Source organism: Dasypus novemcinctus, chromosome 18 (assembly GCF_030445035.2).
Source record: "Dasypus novemcinctus isolate mDasNov1 chromosome 18, mDasNov1.1.hap2, whole genome shotgun sequence".
Classification (NCBI taxonomy): domain Eukaryota; kingdom Metazoa; phylum Chordata; class Mammalia; order Cingulata; family Dasypodidae; genus Dasypus; species Dasypus novemcinctus.
The window spans coordinates 50555662-50582195 of record NC_080690.1 but is presented as its reverse complement, the minus strand read 5'-3'; the positions used below and the strand labels follow the sequence as shown (position 1 = coordinate 50582195).

At 38.0% G+C, this 26534-nt stretch overlaps 1 protein-coding gene across 3 annotated transcripts in view; it reads right to left on the bottom strand.

Moving 5' to 3' along the window:
* ZNF507 (zinc finger protein 507) overlaps window positions 1–26483 on the bottom strand; it is a 30333-nt gene extending 3850 nt beyond the window's left edge. The window contains exons 1-7 of one of the 3 annotated variants that reach the window (XM_012518244.4): window positions 26295–26479; window positions 24816–24907; window positions 21945–21990; window positions 17050–19178; window positions 15621–15738; window positions 11828–11942; window positions 121–255 (exon numbers count right to left, since the gene is read on the bottom strand). In XM_012518244.4, coding sequence (XP_012373698.1) covers window positions 121–255; window positions 11828–11942; window positions 15621–15738; window positions 17050–19176 — 2495 coding nt within the window. In that variant the 5' untranslated portion in view covers window positions 19177–19178; window positions 21945–21990; window positions 24816–24907; window positions 26295–26479. Of the gene's footprint in view, window positions 1–120; window positions 256–11827; window positions 11943–15620; window positions 15739–17049; window positions 19179–21944; window positions 21991–24815; window positions 24908–26294 lie in introns of all 3 variants that reach the window. The other 2 variants (XM_004475099.5, XM_004475100.5) reach the window with 2 other exon arrangements.
* Window positions 26484–26534: the final 51 nt, after the last annotated feature.

The following is a 26534-nucleotide window of genomic DNA, read 5'->3' as shown; positions in this document are numbered from 1 at the left end:
TTTAAAAGTAAAACAAAACAAAACATACCTTGAGTTGGCTATAATGTAGGACTAGTATATTTAATCTTAGCTTTAACTGACATATAAAACAAAGGGGGGGGCGGGGTTAGGATCAAATACCTGCCACTTTGTGAAATTGCATCATTAATAGCCTTGTTTACTTGTTCATAGTTATAATTTTGGTCACTTGCATGCTTCCACATATGAGATTTCAAAGAAGGAGGATGGCTGCATACATACCCACACAAAGAGCACCTGAAAGACAAGTGGGAGGAAAATGAGAATGATCCCAGAATATCATTTGAGAGATTATAATGATTCTGCAACAATGATTAAATTCCTTCTCTTAAAGCCTTTTTAGACTTATCCACATTTCACAAAATCTAAGATGTCATTGATTGTAAGATGCCTACTGATTTCAGAGAGGTTAAAACATCCTAGGAATCAATGAAATACAGTATTTTACATTATAAAGAATTTATAAGTATCAAGACAATCATCCCAGACTACTTTGGCTATAATATTTGGAAAAATTTCTAATATAGTAACATAAAAAATCTTTCCTCTAAATATTTAACAAAAACATACAAAACCAATGCTCTCTACCACATAAAGAAAGCAAAAGGAAATTAAATAAATTTCAACATGAACTGTGTACTAATTTACAGATTCAGAAAACAGAAGTCCTGAAAGAACTTTCATAAACTTAAATTTCATAACAGAAATAATCTTAAAAATTTCTATTCAAAACAATTGTTGCATATCAATGGGTACACTTGGTGAAATCTGAACTCCACAATGCAGTGCTTTTTAAAAATTTAGACTATTATTTAGAGTAGTTTTAGTTTCATAGAAAACCTCAGAGATCCTATATACTCTCCCCTACCTCATTTCTCCATAGTTTCACCTATTATCATCTTGCATTAGTGTGGTACATTTATTACAATTGATGAACCAATATTGATACATTATTAAGTGAAGTCCATAGTTTACATTATGGTTCCCTCTTTGTGTCCTACAGATCTATGAGTTTTGACAGATGCATAATGTCAGGTATTCGCCATTTCAGTATCATACAGAATAGTTTCACTGCCCTAAAAATGCTCTGTGCTCCCTTCTTCCCCAGGCAACTCCTGATGTTCTTACTGTTTCTATAGTTCTACCGTTTCCAGAATATCCTATTTGTTGGAATCATATGGTACACGCCTTTTCAGACTGGCTTCTTTCACTTAGCAATGTGCACTTAAGGGTCCTCCATGTCTTTTCCAGGCTTGATAGCTTCATTTCTTTCTATCTCTGAATAGTATCCTATTATATGGCTATGCCATAGTTTGTTTATCCATTTACTTATTAAAGGATATCTTGGTTGTTTCTAGTTTTTGGCAAATATGAATAAAGTTGCCATAAACACCTGCTGCAGGCTTTTGTGTGCACATACGTTTTCAGCTCTTTTGAGTAAATACCTAGGAGTGTAATTGCTGGATCATACGGCAATATTGTGCTTACTTTTTAAAGAAACTGCAAAAGTACTTTTTAAAAGATATTTTTGTCTTTAAAAACACACTTAACCAATCAGGCAACTCGTCTGAACTCTCTCCTACCACAATAACATTATTGGAAGTGGATATAGCCCAAGTAGTTGAGCGCCTGCTTCCCACTTGGGAGGACCCGGGGTTTGGTTCCAGTGCCTTAAATAAATAATAAAAACACCAACTGAGGAGAACCAAAGTGGCTCAGTGGTTAAGTGCAGGCTTCTCACATAAGAGGTCTTGGGTTCAATACCTAGCCCCTGGTATCTCAAAACAAAGAAACAAACACACATACATTACCAGCAATAATAGCACACAAAGAAAATCGAATGGAATAAGAGTAAATAAAACAACTAAATACGGCAAGGAATAAACTCTTAATCTAAACCCACCTCCGATTTAACTTTATCATGTCATGGCAGTATTATGTCTTTCACCTCAAGAAATACCAGCCCACTTAAAGGCAATGAATAGGCAGTTCTTAAAGGAATTCAGGGAAATTTAAGCATATGAAAATATGTTTAATCTCATTAATAATCAGGGAAATGCATCACTCCCATAAGATTGGCAAAGGTGAACAAGACTGTTAACGCCACTGTTCCAAGGATGTGGAGAAATGGAAATGTTCAAATTGCTGGTGGGCATGTATAAGCACTCTAATGAGTAATTTGGTTATATGTATTAATACTGAAAGCACACACCCAAGACCCTGCAATTCCAGTTCTAGATTTCTTTTTTTTTTAAAGATTTATTTATTTAAAAAATTTATTTATCCCCCCTCCCGCCCCTGCAGCTTGCTCGCTCTCTGTGTCCATTTGCTGCGGATTCTTCTGTGTCTGCTTGTCTCCCTTTGTTGCATCATCTTCCTGTGCCAGCTCTCCGTGGGCATGGGCCGTCAGCTCCCTGCGGGCGCAGGCTGTCAGCTTTCCGCGAGTGCAGGCCAGCTTGCCTTCAGAAGGAGGCCCTAGGATGTGAACCTAGGGCCTCCCAAATGGTAGATGGGAGCCCAATCGATTGAGCCATAGCCACTTCCCCCTGTTCTAGATTTCTACCCTAAAGACATAACTGTATGTGTTCACAAGCACACAGATACAAGAATGTTCACCTTAGCCATGAATAGCGAAAAATGAATACAGATAATGTAAATGTTTTTACAAAGGATACAGAAATAAACTGCTTTAGTTTCAAATAATGAAACACTCGAGAATAGGGGTTATTAACCTTTTTTGTTCCACGGACTCTTTTGCCAGTCAGATGAAATGAATACTATGGTAATTTATTTATTGCGTATGTTCATAAGTGAAGAAATGCTAGATTTCACTTAGAGGTCAGAGAAATTAAAGATATTAAATTGATTATTTTCAGTTCAAGCTCACAGACCCATGAGCATATGGGACCCCTGGTTAAGAACCCCTGCTCTTGAGTGGTGAAAATGAAAAAAGTAATTTATACATACCATTATACACCAATCTCAATAATGATCAGTAAAAAGCAAGTAACAAAAAGATTTGTTTGGTATACCATGTAAATAAATGGTTGTAACACCAAAAATAACAGTATGTATGTTGTGCATATATATATATGTACATTACATATGTATAGAGATGTATATTTACACTTATAAACACATATACACATACATACGTATGTATGTAGTAAAATTGTAAAAAAATTCCTGGAAATGCTGCACAGCAACATCAGGATAGGAAAGTGGTTTTCTCTGGAAAGGAAGGGCTGAGGAAGTGAAGAAGAAAGGCTTAAGCTGTACTGAGGTTTAAGCTATATCTACAATGTTTTACTTCTTCAAAATGTGGTAAAATGAAAGTTTTCATTATCTAAACATTATAAAGATGGTTAGCCTATTCTCTTTAAGACTTTATAGGATACACAATAAAACTAAAACCACACCATAGTCTATCACTGGCCACACACAAACCCTAATCAAGAGTTCAAGGAACATGATGTACACAACCTACACTCAGAAAATGGATTGATAAAAAGACAGACAGAGGGATAGAATGATAGGGCAAATGTGGCAAAATGTTTAAATTGATGGATCTGGGTAGGGGTATGTTGGAGTTCTCTATTTGGGGTTTTTATTATTTTTGTAACTGTCCTGTAAGTTTGAAAGTATTTCAAAATAAAAAATTAAAAATAGAAAAGAAAAAGAGCTCATAGTCCTTCCTCTATTCCCAAAAGAGGCATCACTTTTCTGAATTCTTTATCATTTGCTTGCTTTCTCTTAGTTTTACTTCTATGTATCCCTAAACAACTGTTGTTAATTTGAATATTTCTGAATGCAAAAATAGAATAAATTTTATGTATTCTTCTGTGATTTGCTCATCTTTAGCTCAATGCCCGAGATTCATCCATGTTGACAGGTATAGCTCATTTACTTCATAGTCTTCCTGCTTTTACTCTGATTTTTACTCTGCAGTTCCTCAATTTACCCATCAGGCCTTCTACACATTTAAAAGTTGTTTCAGATATTTACACAGCATTTTAGTTATTTTCATGAGGAGAATTGTTCAGGTTGTCTAGTCTGCTATGTTATTTGAAATAGGAGCCCATAAATATTTAGTTTAAATGACTAAGCCAATTTTTGTCCACTGAACTGACTGTCAAATGCAGTCGTTATTTTAAAACTGTCTGCTTACATAATCTATATTCCTTGTACAAAAACGGAATATAGAGACAAGTACAAAGGCAAATTCTAAAAAACTACTTGCATAACTTCCCAGTCTTTTTTTATGTACATATGAAGAAAAAGTAGAGTCATAATATAGATTTTTATTCTGTTCTTTGAAAAAGTTTTGTAGTATTTTTCAAGTTTAAAATTACTTATTTTTAATGGGTTTAAAGTCCCATTATATAAAAGTATCCTAATTTAACTATTCTATTATTATTACAGCGCTAGAATGCTTTCCATCTTTCTGACATTAAGCAATGGTGTAATAAACATCTTGAACATCAATCTGAATGCATCGCTGACTAATCTTTAGCATAAAGTCCATCTTTTTTAGAATCTTGAAAAAGAAATTAGGCAATATCTTGTACTTAGAAGACTGTAAATTAATGTATAAACCATTTAAAGATTAATTTAAAAATATGAGGACTCTAAGATCCAGAACATGACTGATATAACTCTGAAACGCACTGAGTGCCCCACCTTATTTGCCTTCTTCTAGGGTAAGCACATTCCTGAACTGGGGGACGCAGAAAGTTTAAGACTTTTGAGTTGTTAGCATTTACTGCTTAAGGGAGAAATCAAGTATTATGAAATAAGTACATTTAAATTAAAAGTAAGATATTTATGTAAGTAGTGAATCACATATTTTAAAAGTAATCACTCAAATTATTATTATAATATATATATACACACACAGACACATATATATTTTTTTGACGTACTGGGGGCTAGGGATTGAACCTGGGACCTCATATCTTGGGAAGCCAATGCTCAACTATTGAGCTACGTCAACTCCCTCAAATTAATTTTAGGATAGCTTGTAGAGGACTGTATACTTTAAAGAGTTTGAGAATAGCTAAAATTTATAGTGAAATATTATTAACTATCATAAATTATCTTTTCTAATAGTCAGACTTATCTGTGAGCTAACATAAAGTCTATCACTTTCATTAGCTTTCCTATATAAACATGCCCCACAGATGAAGCCTTTTACTTTCCTGCTCTAATGTTTTCAAATTTCACCCTTCCATCCTATTGGACAAAGACTTACTCTGTGCATTTTGCAACTTTGGTTAATAACTACCTTGTCTTTAATAAAAAGAAGTCCTTAAAATCCTGTTTAGAGAGAGGAAGGGAGAGAGAAAGTAGAGCAGTGTGCTGAACAACTAAACCCAAAGTCCATGAATGCCTTCTTTAGCCTGGAACAAAGGTTCTTCTGAAGGGGCACGTACAATATTCATGAAAAGATCTAAGTATGAAAGAAAAAAGTCTAAGGGTAAAAACAAAATGATAAGTTTAAGCACTAACTAAAGTGACTTTCAGCTGATCAGAAGAGAATGGGTACTACAGGAGAATTCTAACTTCAAAGTCAGAAAAGGTAGCCCAAACCCTCTACTTCCCTTATACAATTCCATGGAGCAAACCAAATTCTGTTTAAAAAAACTAGAGTCAGTCACTACATATCATCATCCTGTTTTATTTACTTCACTGCACTTATTTTCTGAAATTATCGTTTTTACTTGTCTTTCTTCTTTCATGAGAATGTAAATTCCAAGTCTACATGTTTTGAGTTACAAAATGAACAGCTGACCCATTTCAACCAGACCAAAAAAGCCACATCATAGTACCTAGAGAAGGAAGAGATGATAGAAAGTGTGTTTTGAAACAGTCATTTCTAACCACCTCACCAATGGATGAGCAACACCCACATTTCCTTTCTTGATAAAACTGGTCCTTCCTACCCTGTCCCTTCTAATGGGAAAAAACAAACAAAAACAACAACAACAAACAACCCCAAAAAACAAAATAACAAAAAAACCCCAAAAGTCAAAAAACCCCAAATCCAAAGCAAAGCAAACCCCAAACCTGTTAAAAGACCAACAAATTCACCTCAGCACAGGCACATTCACCATGACATCCCCCAACACAATTTTGCTTTGCTCCATTAGTGGAAATGCCTGAGGCTTCTGGTGATAGAGCCAACTAGCACTTCAATTATTCAAGTCTGTCAAGGCAAAGTCATACATGTGACATAAGGAAACAAGTGAACATCCTAACGACTCCATTGCTGGCCCCTTGGTATAGCCTGTAAATAAGTCCATTGGGGAAAAAAGCTTCCGGAATGGCAGAATAAAGAAAATTTCTATGTCAGCTGATAACCCACGTCTGTATAAAAAATGATTTCCCTGATGTAAGAAAGTCATTTGGGTGACCAAAAGAGAGCCAATGTAGAAACCAAAGGCTTCTTGGTACCTGGCTAAAAAATTGGGGACTGAATTGGAGGCAAGTTTTTCTGTAGTTTTTGTCCCATTGCAAATAGTTCAGTAACTTCAGTCCCAGAACCCCAGGGAGATAAGGATGATGGTTAAAACCCCTATTTCCCTGGCATGGGACCTTACTCAGTTAATTTCCATGGCTGATACAATAAGGAACAAATGCCTTGAACACCTAGGTAGAAGAAAGTAGAGTTGGATATCTGACAAGATTTGGGGTAATCTGAGTATTATGGGAACCTACATGCAAATATTTCAATAGAAATTTTACAACAGGGTTTGGTTTGTTTACTATATTCAATTCCTTTCCTATGCTTTAAATTTATTTTACCTAAGATAATAGAATAACTAACTAAGGCCAGGAAAAGTGGCCATTTCAGATTCTGTGATGAATCTGAGAAGTCTTTATCCCACCAAAGAACAAACTACTTTAGCCCATCCCCTTAAAACAAAATGCATTTCTTTTGCCTCCAAATTAAATATCTGTTAAACTTTTCCTGAAAACAATTTCAAGCCTTTTAAGACTTGGATTTCCCCCCAAGTCAATACAATTGACTAAAGACTCAATATATCTACAGTTGAAAAGAGACCCTAAGAAATCTATGACTATGGTGAAGTGATGGTGTATAACTTCTAAGGGTAGGTTAGAAAAGGCTATACAGCTTTTGTCTACTACTGCTAGGAAGGCTCACATTTGGAACCCAACTGCCACACCATGAGGAAGCCTCAAACAGTCTACCTGGAAAATCCACAGGGAGAAATCATGTGGCTGTGTTTCAGGTGAGCGCCCAAGTTAACAGTCAAGGTCAAGCACTGGACTGTGGTGAGGGAGCCCTCAGATGCCTGCAACCATCAGCTGTGTGACAGACCTCCCGCCTCCTTCAAGTCACCCCTGCTGAGGTCCCAGACCTCAAGAACAGAGATGAGCCAAACCTACTGTGCCTTTTCTAAATTCTTGACCCACAGGATCCCCAAGCATAATAAAGTGGTTGCTGTTTTATACATGTATGCTGGGAATGGTTTGACATGTGGCAGCAGCACACCTACTTAAGAGTCTCTGGCACATCAGAGACTGGCAGGATGGCAAAGTCATCAGGAGCAAGGGTTTAAGCCCTGACTCTGTTACTTGTGTGACCTGGGTAAACGTCTGTCTAGCCTGTTTCCATGTCTATAAAATGGACATAGTAACATTCCTAAGTACTGGAGTGTAATGAGGATTAAGAATACAAAATGTTAGATGTCATCATTTCTGGTATATGTATTTATATAAAGACCAGATTTTATAGAGTGACTGAATACCCTGAAAGGCAATCTAGTGATCCCCAAAATGCAACCATTGCTTAAACCTTTCTGGAATTTTTTTGAGATTTTTCTTTTAGGTTACATGCCATATTAGTAAATCAGGCTCATTATTACACAAGCACACACTATTTTTGACCTTGTTGATGTTGCCATCCCTGAAAACCAGGCTCATTATTTTACAAGCACACATTTCCCACCATTTTATCATCTACCTTACTCACCAGACTATTTTAAAAATTCAAAACCAGATTCAGGGTATAAAAACATAAAAGCTTTAACCACACACACAAAAAGATGAATAAATCTATGTTAATTAAAACTAAGGACTGGGTACCTGGACTTGAACACACAGACCTGCCAGACAGAAACTACAACAAACATAGTGAGCCCTCTTACCCTAACATCTTTCCCTTATCCCCAGCACTGGAGGATCTTAACCACAGAAGAGGGAGGGGAGGAAAAAACAAAACTAGGAGCTTTTGTTTATCAAAGATACCACTAAGAGACAGCTTACAGATAAATCATAGTTTAGGAAAATATATCTGTAATACACATAACAAAGAACTTGTATCCAGAATACATAAAGAATTCCTACAAATCAGTGAAAAAAGGCAGACAACCCAATGAAGAAACAGGCAACAGTCCATAAACATATGAAAAGATGCTCAACCTCATTATCATCACGGAAACAAAAAACCATGATAACATTCTACTACACACCTACTAAAATTATTAAAATTAAAAGACTGAGTGTAAAATGAGGCAAGGATATGAATTAGTATACCTACTGTTTAAGGGTACAACCATTTTGTAAAGATTTTGACAATATATACCAATGCTGAACATATACATGCCCAAATACCCAGAAATTCCACTCCTAGATATTCACCTAGCAGAAATGGACCCAAAAAACAAGTAAAGACTACTCAAAATGGCACTATTCATAACATTTGGCAATAACCCAAATGTCTATCAAGAATAAATTGTGGGGAAGCAGATTTGGCTCAACTGATAGAGCTTCCGCCTACCATATGGAGGGTGCAGAGTTCAAACCCAGGGCCTCCTAAGCCATGTAGTGAGCTGGCTCACGCTCAGCACTGATGCGTGCAAGAAGTGCTGTGCCACACAGGGGTGCCCCCACGTACAGGAGTCCCACCCCACATGAAAAAAGCATAGCCTGCCCAGGAATGGTGCCACACACAGAGAGAGCTGATGCAGCAAGATGACGCAATTAAAAAAGTGACCCAGTTTCCTGGTGCCACCTGACAATGCATGTGGACACAGAAGAACATACAGAAAGAAGACAACGGGGGGGGGGGGGGGGGGGCGGGAAGGGGAGAGAAATAAATAAAAAAAAAAAAAAGAAAGAAAGAAAATAAGCCCAAATTCTGACCATTAGTGTGCCAGGCAACAAAACTGAGTGAAGTAGATATGAAATAAGCTAGAAAAACTACTGGGATACTTTGGAATTAAATCAGACACCAAGGAGGCTATGCTGGGAAGCGGACTTGGCCCAATGGATAGGGTGTCCGCCTACCACATGGGAGGTCTGCAGTTCAAACCCTGGGCCTCCTTGACCCATGTGGAGCTGGCCCATGCACAGTGCTGATGCGCGCAAGGAGTGCTGTGCCACGCAGAGGTGTCCTCCGCAGAGGGAAGCCCCACATGCATGGAGTGTACCCCGTAAGGAGAGCTGCCCAGGGCGAAAGAAAGTGCAGCCTGCCCAAGGATGGCGCCGCACACACGGAGAGCTGACAAAACAAGATTACGCAATAAAAAGAAACACAGATTCCCGTGCTGCTGATAAGGATAGAAGCGGTCACAGAGGAGCACAGCGAATGGACAGAGAGCAGACAACTGGGGGAGGGAAAGGGAAGGAGAGAGAAATAAATAAATCGTAAAAAAAAAAAAAAAGGCTATGCTTACTAAGCTTAAGGCAAACTGTCTATGACAATGAGGAGAAAGTCTTAGAAGCAAATTGGAATAGAACATTTTAATCCACATGATCTGCAAATCCCATGAAGATAAAAGAGGATGTATAGTACTTAAAGAAGGTTAAAAGGAGAGTCATGAGATTAGAAAGTCTGAAAATAAGACAGATGAGAAAAAACGGGAAATAATTAGATGGAGGGAGAGATATGACAATGTAACCATTCAGGCCCTGCAGACCCAGCCACACAGAGAAGTGTGAGTAACTTCGGAAGATAATACACTGAGATCTCTCTGATTTTACATGGAGCATATTCTCACAGGATGTTGCCTAATGGCAGGAAGACCCAAGGATAAATTCAACCAATTCTATTTTAAGAACATAAAAAAAAAAAAAAACGAAACACAATTCTTAAGGCACCAAGAAGCTAAACCTTTATTTAGTAGACCCTGCCAAAAATTCTGGCTCAAAAAGAAATCAGTCTATCAAAGTGAGTCTTTAGCTGTAAGACTCATCTACTCATTTGGATATGAAATTCTCCTCTAAAAACCAGAATCAATCATTAACTTCTTTTATAAATTTAACCAAATTAGATATTTGAGAGTTCACTTGTTTATTCTTTGTCTACAGGTTCCAGGATGGACATGAGGATCCTTTTTGCTTATTACTATAGTCAAGTCCCTAGCACAGTTCCTGGAACATAATGTTTTCTCAATAAATATTTTTCAGTGAATGAAGAGTCTAACTCTAGAACCCAGAGATTATTATTTTATGCTTGCCCAGATCACATGAATTTGCATAGTATGTCATTAAACTCAAGAATAAACACACCCCAAATATAAAAGCAAAACTTTCTCCTCCTATCAGGTGACCTATGTCCCATTTCTATTATGATATCCTAACGTAAATGATATAAAATGATACATGTTCAATACCACCTATTACTCCTTATCTAGAATTTATGGCACTGAGTTATTATTAATAATAGTTAATGATGGCCTTACATTATCTCTGGAGGAAAAAAGTCTTTCCTAGGGATTTTAATTTTGAAAAAAATTTGAATAATAATTGAGACACTGAGGTAAGGTCAAATGCCTTCCATAAAGCTACAAAAGACTTTGCAACCAGATGCACTGTGAAGAGTGATTATAAATAAGTCTTCTGGTTAGCAAATTAAGCACATTTTCATTAAACCCATACGTACTGAGAAAGCCACAGTATGGGGCCAAAGAATGACACTTTCTGGCATAGTCTGTCAGGTGAGTTTTCATTTAGAAAACAATACAGTAACTTTCCAACATTCACTTGTGTCATACCAGAAAACCCAGAGAGAGATCTCAAATGTGAAACAAGTCTTAACAAGGGGGTTAAAAGAATCCATGTCCATTGCCTAGTGATGATGACTTGCTTAGTGCTGATGTGGGAGCCTAATGTTCCATCATGGCTACAAGTAGAACAAACTACTCGATTACAGCTGGACAAACTCTTTGCAAAAATATGTGCACTTTTGTTATATGTAATTAACAAATAATTTACTTTCAAGAGGCAGAGTCTGTTTACGAAATGATTTCTGTTTAGCGATCTGTCTTGATCAACTGAGAATGCCTGCACTTTTAAAAATTACATACCAGAAGTGGCTTTTGTGAAAAATTAAGTACTAAAATTCAACTAAAACACCTTATTCTACATGTTAGCATAATTTTTAAAAACTTAATCTGTTACAGGGAATTTTTTTGCTTTTAAGTTTTAAAGATCTTTTGCTGGAATATTGAGTACCTAGTGGTCAAATTGCTGAAATGTTATCTCAACATTGAAAATTGCTATGATAATTTATATTCAAATGAAGTTGAAGACATAAAACTCACAGGTATAGATAGCTTCTTAAATTACAACTAGACAAAATGCCTACTGTTTTAAGATTCAAACTTAAAGTTCATGTTCCTTAAACTAAACAACATTCATGAGACCCATTAAGTGGAAGTTTCTTAGCTCTTAACCTGTATTTAAACAAGTGCTATGAATTTTAAATTATTTCTACTTTTTCTCTCTACAATAGATAAATATTTTAACACAAGCACTGAAACGCTAGAATCATCACACTTACCTGTATGGCTTATCAGAATTATGGATTCGTCTGTGGTTTCTGACACCAACATATGTTGTGCTTGTATAGTCACACACATCACATCTATACCGTTTCTGGACTGAAGACTTATTCCCTAGACAAGGCATTTCAGAGTTTTAGTGGCACACTTGATAAGATTCAAATGACAGCACTGTAAATGAATACTCATACCACACATATATTAATAGTATAATTCAGGCTTTTTCAGTGCTTAAAGTTAAAAAGTTTGAAGGTAGGTTTACAGATTCTCCTGCATCTGGATTATCAACAGATATAAAGAGAACATTATCTGATTTATAAGCATAGGCAGCTTGGGATGGTTTCTGCATAACCTTGTACAAAATTCTAAAACATAATGAACTTGGTTCCAGCTCCCTTGCTGACCATGTAGCAGCTAAATTAACCAGAGATACACTGTTGATTTATGGTCTAATCAATACTGGATATACTATCTTAAGGGAACATCAATTTGCCAATAAGCTGTATATTTAATACTTTACCCAATATTATAAAGTGTGGCTACAAAGCATATATAATGAACTCAGTATATAAAAAGCTGAAAGCTTTTTCACCCTGTGGGTTTCCTTTGTTTATAATTAAATGTCAATTATGAATGCAACAATGGAAGGAAAAGCAACTGCAAATTCTTAAGTGCTATATAATGTGGTAGACTTGTATTTAATAAACTGATAGGTTACAAGGACAAAGGTTATGCCTACTGTGAATCTGTAGCTCTCTGAAATCCAGGAAGCATGGATCTGATGGAAGCAGGACACGTTACTAACCTCACTCGATGACACAGGGCTGGATAATTCAAGTAAGGGTAAGTTTGTGAAACACAAGTTGAAAGACTTGATGATATGAAATTGTTTCCTTAAGATATTCAATGCTTTATTTACTCTCCTGTCAGCACAAAATCCACAGGCTAGTCACACCCTAACTGCTTGAGATTCAGAAACAAGGCCAGCATGGAAGCTCAAGAATAAGCCAGAGCAAGAAGAAAGCTTAGAGAGAAAACTAGTACCAAAGAAAACCCACACTGAAATTTCAATGAAACAAAGAGACTACTCAAGTTAAATTTAAGCTTTCTAAAATTTAAATTTTCTTTTGTTAATAACTACTGCCAGGCAGACCAAAATGTCCTAATTTCCTGGTATAAACCTGTAACATGAATATATACACTAATCATAATTATAATCTAAGTATTGCTCTTAATTGGTAGGTTAAAAACTTGGACTTGATTTTAAGTGGCATTGTTCCAAATACAGTTAAAAAAAAAAACAAACACAACACCCTGAAAAACCAATGTGTGAAATATTGGATAATGGTTTGTGTGAGAAATATTACAGATCAATGACAACTAATAAAAATGACAGATGGAAAAACTTAATATAGCACAGAATGAGAGCCAGTGCTACTTCAAGCAACTGTTTCCAATGGAAAGAACACTGGCTCGAAAGTTCAAAGTCTTGGGTTTAGTCCGCTCTCTACCACTTACTACCAAGGTGATCACAGGAAAATTATTTGACCTTGTGAGGTCTTGGTTTTCTCATTTATAAAATGGAACTACAACCTCACCACAGAGTTTAAGAAGTCTAGGAACACCTTGTGTTCTTCCTTCACCACTGGGTGTACATGACTCACATGTGTGTAAGAAGTCTCTGCCCTTATCACTAAGATACAGATTCCAAGGACAGGGGTCTGAACTTTTTGCTTATGTTGAACCCTCAGGGCTCAGCAAATTGCAGGTTTTCAATAAAGAACAATTTGATTCAATGCCATGAAGACACACTATATGGTAATGCTTTGCCCGCAGCTCTACTAGAGCACCTGTGTGTTTGCTGATGCACCTGTCGATACAGTCCTGTTCTCTCCACTAGGCTGGGTTCCCCAAGGACACCTCACTGCACTCCCACTCCAACACAGCACCCTGTACAAGACAGACACTCCATACCTTTTGGATGAACCAATGCCTGAAGCACAGTTGCATGGGACTTCCAGGTCAAAGAGATGCCCTAAGTTATCTGTGCTATCATGCGGGCAGACACTGGGTACCACACAGGCACATGTCTCCCCTTTTGTTTACTAAGTTTATTAAATGGTTAAGGAAGTTTTAATAAAACATGAGTTATCTGTACCTTCTTGTGAGTTAAATACTTGTTCAATGGCCTGACAATCAGATTTCAAAATATCTAAAATTGAACCAATAAAGTACCAGTCCAGGTATAAGTATGCAGGAAGATATCAGTCGCTTGACTGTTATACTACTATGACAGAAAAAAGCAGATGGAGGTATGAAGATAGAGTTTTAAAAAAAAAAAGAGAAAGTGTGACAAGCAATTTAAAATCTACACATTTAACCCTAAGCAAAAATAGTATGTTCCATAAAGAAAAGATGCCACAAAATGGAATACGGTGGGCAGACATTAATGCTGCGAAGTTTCAACTACTTATTCCTATATTTTGAGCTGGCATTTTAATCTTTTTATTAAAATTGTGAGTTACAATTAAGAGTTAGCCCATTTGTTAGCTTATTAGAGCAATTTAAAATTACTGCTTTCTAAGACGGTGCTAGAAAAGACACATTCCAACACTAGTATTAACTGCAGGGGTGCCACTGTGTAGTACTCACTTTATTCCTTCATTAGGGATTTATGGTCCAATTACATCAAATGTTTTAATGTCCCCCTTAAAGAGGATATGGAAACATAATGAATTAAAATAAAAGGAGACGTTCAGGACTATTTTGTAGAAAGGAAACAAAACTCTTTTAGTTCAGCCATCTATCGCAGAAACAGATGCTATGTCATAAACTCCTTTTGTTTTGGATAGTTTTACAGGGATGACATCTGTTTGACAAGAGAATTTTGGTGCTACAGTGGTGTCAAAATCAGTTCTTTCACAAACACTGCAGAATCAGTTATGCTTTCTGGGGTATAATTTAATGAAACATTATGGTAAAACATTTTACTCTGCAGTCATTTTCTAACTTTAATTCTTAGGAAATCTAAAAAGAAAAGTCACCCCAATATGTTTTATTTCCCATAAACACTATGTACTGCACTCGAGACATTAAAAGTATATCAATTTAAGTGAGCTGATGCAAGGAAGCACAGCTATTACGTTTTATCCCTAATTCTCCGGATGTGGCATCCACCTTTTCACGGAACTCTAATTAAATCTTTGATTCTAATATTCCTATTACCAGATACTTGGCTGACTGGTACCTAACTGGTACATAAAATACTCCTGTGGTTTTGCTTATTTGTTTTTTTTAAATAATGCAGGGAAATCTGGCAGTCATACTTGGGTAAGAATAAGATCACAGCAGGAAGCCTCCACTGAAGAATGAAGTGAGGGCCTACCATCTGCAAAAGCACTGTTCTCTATGGGTCAACTGGTATTGGGAGAGGTGAGAAAGCATTCTTTCTATGCTGCAGCTTCTCTGGCTTGCTGGTATGTCACTTTCTAAAAGTCTATGCTGTATGTTGGCTCTTAAGGGACTGCATAAATTTCAACTGTAATATCTATCTGCCTAGTTGAAGCAGAATACTTATGAACCTAATATTTCTCACCTAAGACCTTGTAATATTTACTTCAACTACTACTTTGAATATCCTCAGTATCAGAGATAAATTCCACTCATATTCATACTCTAAAAATAGAGGAGAATATATGCAGTGTTAGTCCTGAAAATAACCCACAAGACAACTAAGGGCATTTTTTACTTCATATGTTAGTCAGTACAGCCTGCATAAAAAAATGCAGATACCTTCTTGAACACATTTTCCGTCAGATGTATCACTGGAAAGTCTTGGCTCATTAGAAGTTGCTACTGACAAGGTATCTGAAAGACTGTGTTGCTCTCTCTCATGATTCCTTAGTTGACTCTGAAAAATTGAGATAAATTATATGTAATTTTCAACAAATACACATACCCTGTCACTGGGAAGTTGGAGAAGGAATTAATTGCTTTCAGGGTCTATGACCTAAAACATATCACCAATAAGTCAAGATTAAATGTGCTAAAAGATTATTTGACCCATTTGACAGTTAATTCAAAGAAATATACGAGGGAGATCACAATCTCCTTAGAAAGATAGCTCCTCTTTTCATTCTCCAAAGGGAAGCCACTGTTGTCTTAGGAGGCATCTGTGCTTGGCACACAAATGCTTACTGAACCACTGGCAGTCCCAGAAAAGGAAAGAGCCCAGAGTGTTCTGAATCTCTCAACACCTTTCACAAAAACAAAACAAATCAGTAACCAAAGGACTCCTGCTAAATGTCAGCTACATGTGTAACACAGACCTATTTGGACATTCCCCTCTTCTACCTCTGCCCCACAAATCAAGAGCATAGCAGCAAAAGAAACTCCCAGAAACTTTTAGAATTTGCTTTTGCAGCTCATTTGGATGAGGCTATGTGAAGTTTCATGAGGGCAGCCCAAGTAGCAGTGAATCTCAGACTCAAAGGCTTTTTTCAAAGTTACCTTCTCATTACCTGCTAGATCTCAGCTCTGGGTAATCTGAGAAAAAAACCTACATCTCAGCTAACATTTTTTCAGAGTCAACTGGCACATTGAAGAAGAAAAGTTCCTCTACAAAAAAATAGCATTTCATCTCAGCTGTTCCAAGGTCGGCATATAAAGTGAAATCACATTGTCAAAAGAACTTTTGACAAAGTCCCTTACACTGCCCATAAAACATAACAACTGTGGTTCTATTTCTAGTGTCTTTCAATAAGTCCAATACATCCCATTTTTCCTTCTGCAATGGTACTGTTTGGTGGCTGTAGAGCAGATAAAGTGAATGACTTGCATTTTTGGGGCCACCTAAAATGCAGAATAACATTATTTTTGCCCTAATAATTCAGGATTAAATTAAAATCAAATGGTGTCATCCACTGTACCTGGTGTAATTTAAAATCAACACATTTCTTTAAAAAGGCATACACACTAAAGCAATCATCACAGAGGCTCTATGTGCACAGCATGCAGTGGAAAGAACCCTGCGCTGGAGATTCTGAAGACCTAGATTTTAATCCCAGCTCTAATACTAATTAGCTGAGAACCCCTGGGCAAACTGGCAAACTTTTTTTGCCTCCTTATCTATGAGATGAGGTGGCTGGAGTAGATCTACAAAGTTCCCTCCTTGCTCTACAATTCTCAGATTCTCTGAAGGATTTCCTGAACCAATCCTTACCTTATAATGGAAAGATTCTTCACACTGCTTGCACTGGTATATTCTTGTTTTACAGTGGTTGATCATATGGCTCTCCAAATCTTTGCTGTTGTCGGCAATATGCTCGCAGATGGGACACTGGTACGGCTGTCTCTGTCGATGGACTCTCAAGTGCTGCTTAATGTAGCCCTTGTTACCACTTGTGTAGTGGCACAGGCGGCAGCGGTAGGGTCGATCGGTATTAGGGATATACTCCACCACGTTGCTTCCAGACAAACTTGCATCGCTACTAGGTTGGCACTGGGCGTTGTCCTGCAACTCTTTCAAAATGTCATCATCTGAAGCATTTTGGTCTGTCCTTTCCCTCAATTTTTCAATTACTGTTAGCAAGGACATGCTGATGCCTGTCTTAACTTGCCCATCTGACAATTCCTGCCTTTCTTCTGGAAGCTCTACCAAGGTAGGGTTGCTTTGGTTAAAATGAGTCAATCCCTCTGAAGAGTTTTTAAGTGGTGACATTATTTTAGAATATGCTGCCAACGTACTATCTACTTGTCTTTGTCCAGTATCTGGATCTAAAAGGTTTATCTCCCCATAGTGCCCAAGGTTGGCTCGTGTTAGTTCTGCAGCTCTTATAGGCATCGTGACCAGGGCTTCTGCAGCTAATGAATGTAGTCTAAGAGACTCTGAGTTTGTCCTTCTTCGACCTGGTGGGGCATTCTCATCAGCAGCCAGTCCTTTGTTTATTAACTCACTGTCTGTCTTCTCTGCATTGCTCCAACCTATGATTAACCCCCCAATATCAACAGTACACTTATCAGCATGATAAACTTCATCTATTCTTTCACATCCAATCTTGGTCTCTGTAGGGCTCAGGTTTTTACCCCCCTCAATTTCAGCATTCATGAGGAAACGTTTCTGTGAAAGAGTTTCTTCAGCACTTGGCAAACGCTCCACTATCACATTAACATGACCTTTTTTATTTGGGCTACTGCTAATGATTTTCTGTGCTGATGAAAGTAGGCTGTCAGCAATCAGATTCTCCTCTGCATCAGAAATCACTTCTAGCATTTCTTCCTCATTAGGGTCAAGGGTAACTGACTGACTTAGGTGCACTCTCCCTTCAGCACTCTGTTCTAAAGGAGATGATAATGGCTCTGAGCTGCAAATTTGCACTTGAACTGATGGCCCATTGTGGATACTCAGTTCGTTGTCTCCAATAGCAATGACTACGGCATCAACACCACGAGGTACAGCAGTCATGGAAGAATCCAGCAAGCCTAGGGGCTCATTTTCATTTTCAAAGATTGGATAGGAACAATCAACCTCACCAGCATGTTTCCAAGCATGTGTTTTCAACATTCTCTGCTGGCCACAAGTATAACTACAAAACAAGCATCGATACATGCCATACTGCTCATATGCATACCATTTCCTCTTACCCATTTCTCCCATGGATGCAGTTTGGACAGAATGAGTTTGTGGACTGTCCACATTTACTGGAATGTCAGGAATGGTTTCATTATTTCTTCCTATGGTTCTCTGACGCAAGGAGTTGGAGGGATTTGTGCGTTGTTGGGTTTTGTATGGGATGTAAGTGTTAGCATCATTTTCGTGATCATTTACCACGTGAGCTTCAAGTTCCTCTTGGCTTTTAGATGTAATATGGCACTCTGAGCACATTAATATCACTTCATTCTGTTGACCATGCTGCTTGATATGATCTTTTAACACAGAGAAAGATGATGATAGAAACTTACAAAGGCTACACTGATAAGACATAGCCTTCCCTTCATTCTGGGAAAGTGAGCCAGGGATAAAATTTGTTTGCGACATCTCAGCCCTTCTAATATCAGCAGCAGGTGACTGGGTCACTTTAGCTGGAATCTCACAAAGTTCTTGGGTTTCAAGAGAGCGTGCTGTGGCACTTGCTCGTGAGCGTTTTTTCCCAATTAAAAGACATTTTTGTGACTTTTCATGTTCCACTATCTTGCTTAACTTCTGTATAACGTGGATTAATGGATCTGGTTTAGTTCTTCTTTGTTCATCAAGTTCCAAAGATGGACTGATGACAGTTTCAGCAGTCAGTATAGCTTCTTGTTCCCCAATATCTGACACCAACATGGCAACACTGCTGCTTTCTTCCATACCTATAAAAGGGAAATATACAATAGAAAGAAATACCTGGTTACAGGATAATCACAGGTATGTACTTCAGGAAATCTAAGCCATTCTTAGTATCTAAGCTAGTCTAAGTACCTTCAAAGCTGGGGCTCCATATCAGTGTACCTGGCAATCTCCAACTTAAGACTTGATTGGTATTTTTCTTTAAAATATTATTTTCTATCAAAACTGAGATGGAGAGCTTTCCATCCTTATTTCTTTGGTAACAACTGTAACAATCTGCATCTCTTTTTGCCTTGTCTTCATTTTCTATGATCATCCCTCATCCAGCCAGACCTTATCAATACTCCTTCCCTTTTTCACCATTCCAAAAAATAGTTCCAAGTTCTTGACTGAGGAACAAGGTCTTTCTCAGGGTATATGGCCCATTCTCAAAGTACTGTGAAACATCACTCTGCAAAGCCAATACATGATTGACACAATTCTTGGAAAACTACTGACACCAATTATAACTTGGTTTTATTGAAACTACACATTCCTGCTTTTTCCCTCCAAATCTTTGGGATTGTGAAAATAGTCATATATCGTATTGTAAAGCACACAATGGATTTTGAGAAGTACTATAAAAACCAATCTAAATAAAAGCAATGATCTAGTTCCCTTTTTTTTTTTTTATTAGTACTTCCCTTGATATATCTTCCTGAAGAAAAACCACAAATTATGCTGTGGTTTTTTCCCTCGAGGTCATATTAGTGGTCAGCTATTACTCATATCCACATCCATGTTTTTTACTTTTTCTGAAGATGAGAGGGGCATTAAAGAAGGGAAAAATGATATTCCAGTCATGTTTCAGGTCCAGCTATGAAGAGAGTCCTTAAAAGTGGTTATCTGTAGGTTCTCATATGCATTGTGACCCAGAATTCACTAAGCATGCAATACTCAGACATCTTTCAGTCTAAGTCTTGAATACTCTTTATATTTCCTGGCAGTACTTTAATTTCAAAGACTTTCTTTGGCATAAAGTAAGATTAATTTGTTCACTTGGATCACATTTTTAAGTTTAGGCTTTTTTCCAACAACAAATTGTGTTTTTCTACATTTTAGGTGCATTCTGGAATCTTACTCACAACATTCAATAAATGCCAGCAAGTTTTAGTGGCACTAGCTGTAGACCAAAGACCCATACTATTCTTAATTTTCAGTTACAGTCTCTGAATTCTTATTTCAGGCAGTAAATCATGGCTCTTCTTCCCCCACATGGCCAAATCAACATATAAGGTCCCTTCAGACCATACCAGAATAATACCTAAACTGGCCTGACAGGTCCATGTCAACTCTTGGCACCATTTTTGGTCTTCCCTCTTATTTTTTACTCCCTCCAGGGTATACCAGCTTCCTATATCTAGGAATGCAAACATTTTACATTCTTCTTCTTTAATACTACTTCTTGCCCTTTTAATACTCTGCCTGATGGGTTAGAGGAATCAGTTTTTCAATTTTCCACCACCTGTCTCTAACTGCCTTTCTTTGTGGACATGTATTCCAAGCCACCATAGTAATGGACAGCTATTCAAGCTCCCAAGGTCCCTGTTCTTCAGTCACTCTCTTCCCTAAATGAACTGAGGACACTCTCTCTCAAAGCCTGGCTCCTTCCCATTTTTCTCAGGTAGAAAGAACAAAAGTATTTTTGGATTCCTATGCTTCACCTCAAGTCACTAAAGACAAGGTAAGTAAAGGAACAACTTTTACTTTAGGAAAACCATTTTGTGACTTTGTAAGTTACTCTCTTGCAGGGGTTCTTAACCTTTTTTGTTCTATGGACCCCTTTGCCAGTCAGGTGAAAACCACGATTCCTTACGAAGTCCATACTATACCGTGCATTATTTAATGAATATATCACCAACATGTCCCCACAAGAAGGAAGTTTTTTTGAATTTCAATTCAAGCTCATGGATCCCTTGTTAAGAACCTGTGCTCTAATGCCTTAGAATTCCACATATTTAGGTCAAGGGAAGCTGTGGCCCTTTATGAGACTACTGATTTTCCTTTAGGGCCATTCACTTAAGGCTTGTACTTTATTTCTTTAAGTTCAATTGTTGATTGCAAATTAATTAAATAACACATATAACAGAAAGGGTCCCCAAACATTCTATTCCTTGCACAAGATATGGCACTCTATGGTAATAATCTACGGTCTCCTTCCCCATGAAATGTGACAATAATGTAGGATGATCATCATCTGGAGGTTAACAAGCAAATGTTTGCTCAACATACTTGGCACACCCACAGGGTTACAAAGGTGACTCACATTATCGCTCTCCTACTTAATGACATAATAGGAGGGAGGCAGAGCAAGGCAAATTGCTCCCTGCGGATATTTCAGTGTATACCTTCAAAAGAAAGTGAAATGAAGAGGAGGAGGAAGAGTTCATCTTATCTCAAAAAAAGAGACTAATACAAAAGAATCTGACAAAACATTCAGAATTTTAAAGCAGTGTCTGTTCAGGCATTAAGAGCTAATGGAAATTTGCAGCAGATGCTCCAATTTTCCCTGAACATTTATGTAAGTATCTCGTTTTAGAGACTGCATACATTTGGGGATAAGTACAGAAATGGCAGTTATAAAACAAATATGACAGCAAAAGTACATCAAGAAACACCTGAAAAACCAGTTTGGGCCCACATGCAAAATCAATGTATAAGTTAAATCTCATTAAAACAAAAGTCTCTGTTTAAAAAAAAAAGTTAGAAAAACAGTACATAAAAAAAGTATACACAACTGGGAAAGTTACCTTCAGGCCAACTCTTCAAATTTTTCTCAAAATTCCACCTAGGCCACTAATGCAAACATATGCAGAAAGGATTACAAGTCAAGTGAAGTACAATTTATATGAATAATAAAAGAGTTAAAGTAACTCAATGATTACATCACGGATTATGATTATCTTTGTACTATTAAGGGCCTATAAGAGATCAATGTAAACACAACCTTTAAAAAATTACCACGGTGGAGGGTAAAAGGAGTGGGGATACATCAAGTAAGAATGACAAATTTTATAACTGAAGTTGAGGGATGAGTACTTAGGAATGCATTATACTATTCTTTCTACTTGTGTAAATATTTAAAAACTTTCTTAATAAAAAGTTACAAAAAAATTAGGTGCAAGGTACCATGCTAAATGTTAGAAAGAATAAGAAATTTAAAAATTCACAGTACTCAGAGTTTAAAACTTGGTTTAGTGGATAAGACAAATATATTTAAACAAAGAGATTTACGTAACAGCTTTTAAACAATGCAATAGGTCCCAAGGTGAAATAGTCACAAGCAATGCCGTTCTTTCTGAGGGATTACGTCACCAGGCTCCCATGCCCTTTGGCTTCTCCTTGAATTTTGAGTCAAGGCAAGGAATCAGAGGGAGACCTCAGAGATCAGGATGTTCATTCTGCTTCTCTAGGTCACCTTGGACTGGATGTGTCCATTGACAGAAGGCCACTTCTCCTCTCTGCCCACACTGCTCTACATGCCTCTTCTGGTTCTGGTACTTCTCCCTCCTCCTGATGCTGCTAGCTCTGGCTAACTGCATTAACCCCTGTAGTGCCCCTCCATAGCAGCCACACCTTTATAATTAATATCTCTGTAAATACACACTTCTTGAATTCTCCTAATTTGAGTGTGCCATTTGCTTTCTTGGAACACCGTTAATACAATGGGTAAGACTGACAAGGAAAGCAGCCATAACATTAATATGTTTTTAGAAGACAGAATAAGCATACTATTGGAGGTTTAGTGAAAAAGATCAATATGGCTGAATAGGAAGGCTTATTATGAAGATAGAAGACTAGGAAAGCATCAGTAAAACAGGGAATTTTGTTTGGAATCCTTGGATATAAACCAGCATTTAGTCCAAACACATCAATTTGTTATAAATAAATAAAAATTATATTCCAAACCAGAAGAATTCTACCTTTTCCAGAGTCTCTCAAATCTTTCCTCAACAAAAGTATTGCACAGGCAAAAACTTATAATTAACGTCTTTCTCAAGAAAAATTAAGAGCCAAATTTTTTTAGTTGTCTTTACTTCCTTATAATTTGCTACTTGGTTTATTTGTGCACCTAATTAATTCCTTTCAGTTACAGTAGTATTTTTATCATCACTGAAATCAAGTTGAACAATTCATGCAGGGCCATGTGGGACTGCAGAAAAGGCTGTAATTTTCTGTCTCTATACGAAGACAGTTCAATATGATAAAAAGAACTGTCTCTTTCAGAGAAAGCATTTGTTCTTTTTCAACTAGAAAAAAATTTGTGCTATATAATAGCCAAGCCCTCGTTCTTCCAGATGACTGTAATTCTAAAATACAAAACATTTTTTTTTTTTTTTTTGCCTCAGCCACAAGAAGGCAGGGGAGAATTAGCTCACACTTCCTCCCCTAGAGTGCCCTCAGTTAGGTGTGTGGCCTTAGGCAAGTCACCAGCTCTGTAAAGGGAATGCATTGATCTGTATGAACTTTGAGGTCCCTAAATTATAAACTGTCTATAAAAATTTACCTGGAAAACTGCTCATACATTATTTAAAAGATTAACCATTTTAATGCCAGCTCTAATTTATGTGAATTAAAACTACTTAGCTCTATGTAATTATTATTTTTTAAAGATTTATTTATGTCCCCCCCTTCCCCTCCTCTTGTCCTTTTGTTTTTGCTATCTGTGTTGTCTTCTCATTTTCTCTCCTCTAGGATTCACAGGGATTTGATTCTGGAGCCCCCTAATGTGGAAAGAGATTCCCTGTCAATTGCACCACCTCAGTTCCTGGTTTCTGCTACCTTCACCTTGACTCTCCCCTTGTCTCTCTTCTGATGTGTTATCTTGCTGCATGACTCACTTGAGTGAGCACTGGTTCACCATGCAGGCACTTGCCCGGGCCCTGGCTCGCTGTGTGGGCATGCTTTTTCTTCTTTTTCACCAGGATGCCCCAGGGATCAAACCTGGGTCCTCTCATATGGTAGGCAGAAGCTCTATCACTTTAGCCACATCTGCTTCCCTCTAGGTAATTATTAGTTGCCACTAAGAAAAAAACTGAGTATAAATATCACATGTATTTTAACAGCCTAATATTTCTTAGCTGGCACCTAGTTTGAAAGAATACTCTAATTTCGCAGCTGTGATTAAGACATAAGGTCTGAATAAAGTCAAGCAATATTCAGATTTAACTAACATTTATTGAGCACCTGTAATGTGCCAAGCACAGTGATGGAAACTACAAAAATGAGTTAAGAGGGAGTCGTTGCCCTTAAGGTGCTCACAGTCCTGTAGTGTCTGTGTAGATTTTGAGTAACAGTCATGTAATTCCTGGCAATACTAACCTCTTTTTGTAGATTTTCAATCTGAGGCTCAAAAATGTAAAGTGGTGCATGAATAATTGGAATCTAGGCCTACCTGGTTCTAAAGCCAAGCTTTCTCCAAGTACATCAATTTCCCAATTAGTTCTCAGTGAGAACAAAAATGTTTAAAGTATTGACGTTGAAAAAAGAAACAGCCTCTTAAAGTTAGATTGTATTAAACATGTCAGCCTGTTTGATCCTAACAACTCTTTGGGACATGATGGGTGGGTATTACACAATTTTGCAAATAAGGAAACACTCAGTGCAGTTAAGTGACTTACCCAAGGTTACATGGCTGTTAAGTGGCAGAGCCAGTGTCTTTCAAATCAATTCCTGAAATTAATAGTCCCTTGGATCAATCTTCAAAATCCAGCTGTGGCCAAGAATGAAAGTATATAGTATCAAACATTTCTCTTTCTTGGTGAAATAAAGTAATTATTCTTTTGGTAGTGAACATCTTTCTAATATTCCACATCAAAAAGAAATTCAGGGGAATGTCCACGCAACTCAAATATGTGATACAAATTTACATAATTTATCCAACAATTAGAAATGAGGATTTCCCATAAATTTGGGGGAAAAAATCTCAAGAAACTTCTCCCAATATATATTTTTTAATGATTTAGTTCAGAATTCTTCTGATTCAAAATACTAATGTTTTTACTGACCTCACTCTCTTAATCAAAAACAACCTAAAGGGTGATTCTGCAAAAATTCAGTTTTCTACGAGCACAGTGGGCAGAATGACAGTATGAAAATATGATATAGTGGCTTGACCTAAATATCTTCTAATACTGTTTCCTACACTGGTCTTACATTATTATTTTTTTTGTTATCGTTTCTTATACTAGCTAGAATGAATCCAAAAGATCAAAGAAGTTTCATCCGTTTCTCCTAGAATGCAACTACGTTACTGATCATGGTTAAGTAAATAGAAATAGTTCACCACCAGGTCAGAAAACGCGTCTTTGGGCCCCCTCTTAAGTTTAAACGAGCTAGTGAGATGAAGAAGAGTTCAGGCTTTCTCTTTTAATCAGCCGAGCTGAGTCAGAGCGGAGCCCTGAAGAAAGTACAAACACGAGGAGGTGATACATTCAGTTATAGACTGATAGCAAACTACAGCCCAATGCAGGAACTAAAAAGATCGCTTACAGGCTGGGATTGTGGCCTCCACCTAATTAATCATCCAGGCCTTCCGCACAAACCATTCACTGCGGATGTCCCGAGGTCGTAAAAGGTAGGGGATTTCCCCAAGTATCTCAGAGACCTTTGGGGGATCACTCCATCGAAGAGAATGGTAGTAGGTGAAAAAGGCAGGGATTGCTTCTCCATACTAGCTTTTCCTAAACCAAGGTGTGGCTAAAGAGCTGGGGCGATGGGGGTTGAGAAAAGTAATGAAGAGAAGCGGCAAGGACACTGTTGATAGCTCCATCCTGGACCGCCTAAGAGAAAGGAAACTACGCCTCGAGAGCGGAGGTGGAATGGAAGGAGGCCTGCCCACCGACCAGGCTGGTGACAGTATGCGTGGAGCGATAGGTTCCCCCTTTCCCAACTGCAGGGCGGCCCCAACGTCTCCAGAAGCCTTTCTGTGGGCGGCAGAGAGGACTGAAAGGGGGCACGGAACTCGGGCATCTGGGGAGCCCCGGCGGGTGTCGGCCGGCCGAAGAGGAAGCGGGCGCCAGCAGAGGCCTGAGGGGTGGACGCACATGGCCCGCGGCGGCGCTAACAGCGGGCGGAGGGGCGGCCCCGGGGCGCGGTACCTGCGGTCGGGCGGTGGCTGCTGCTTCCGCGAGCCTCCTCTGGCGGACCAGGAGCCCAGCCGTGCCCTCGCCCTCGTCCTTGCCCACCTCGCTCCTGGCTGTTTTCCCTCTTTTCCCCCCCGCTTTCCCCCTCCTCATCCGGAGCTCCAAAATGGCGGCGCAAAGGGATGGATCACGTGATCCGCGGGCAGGTCAGGTGACCCTAGTGGCGGTCTGTAGGGGTGGGGCGATGCCCAGGCT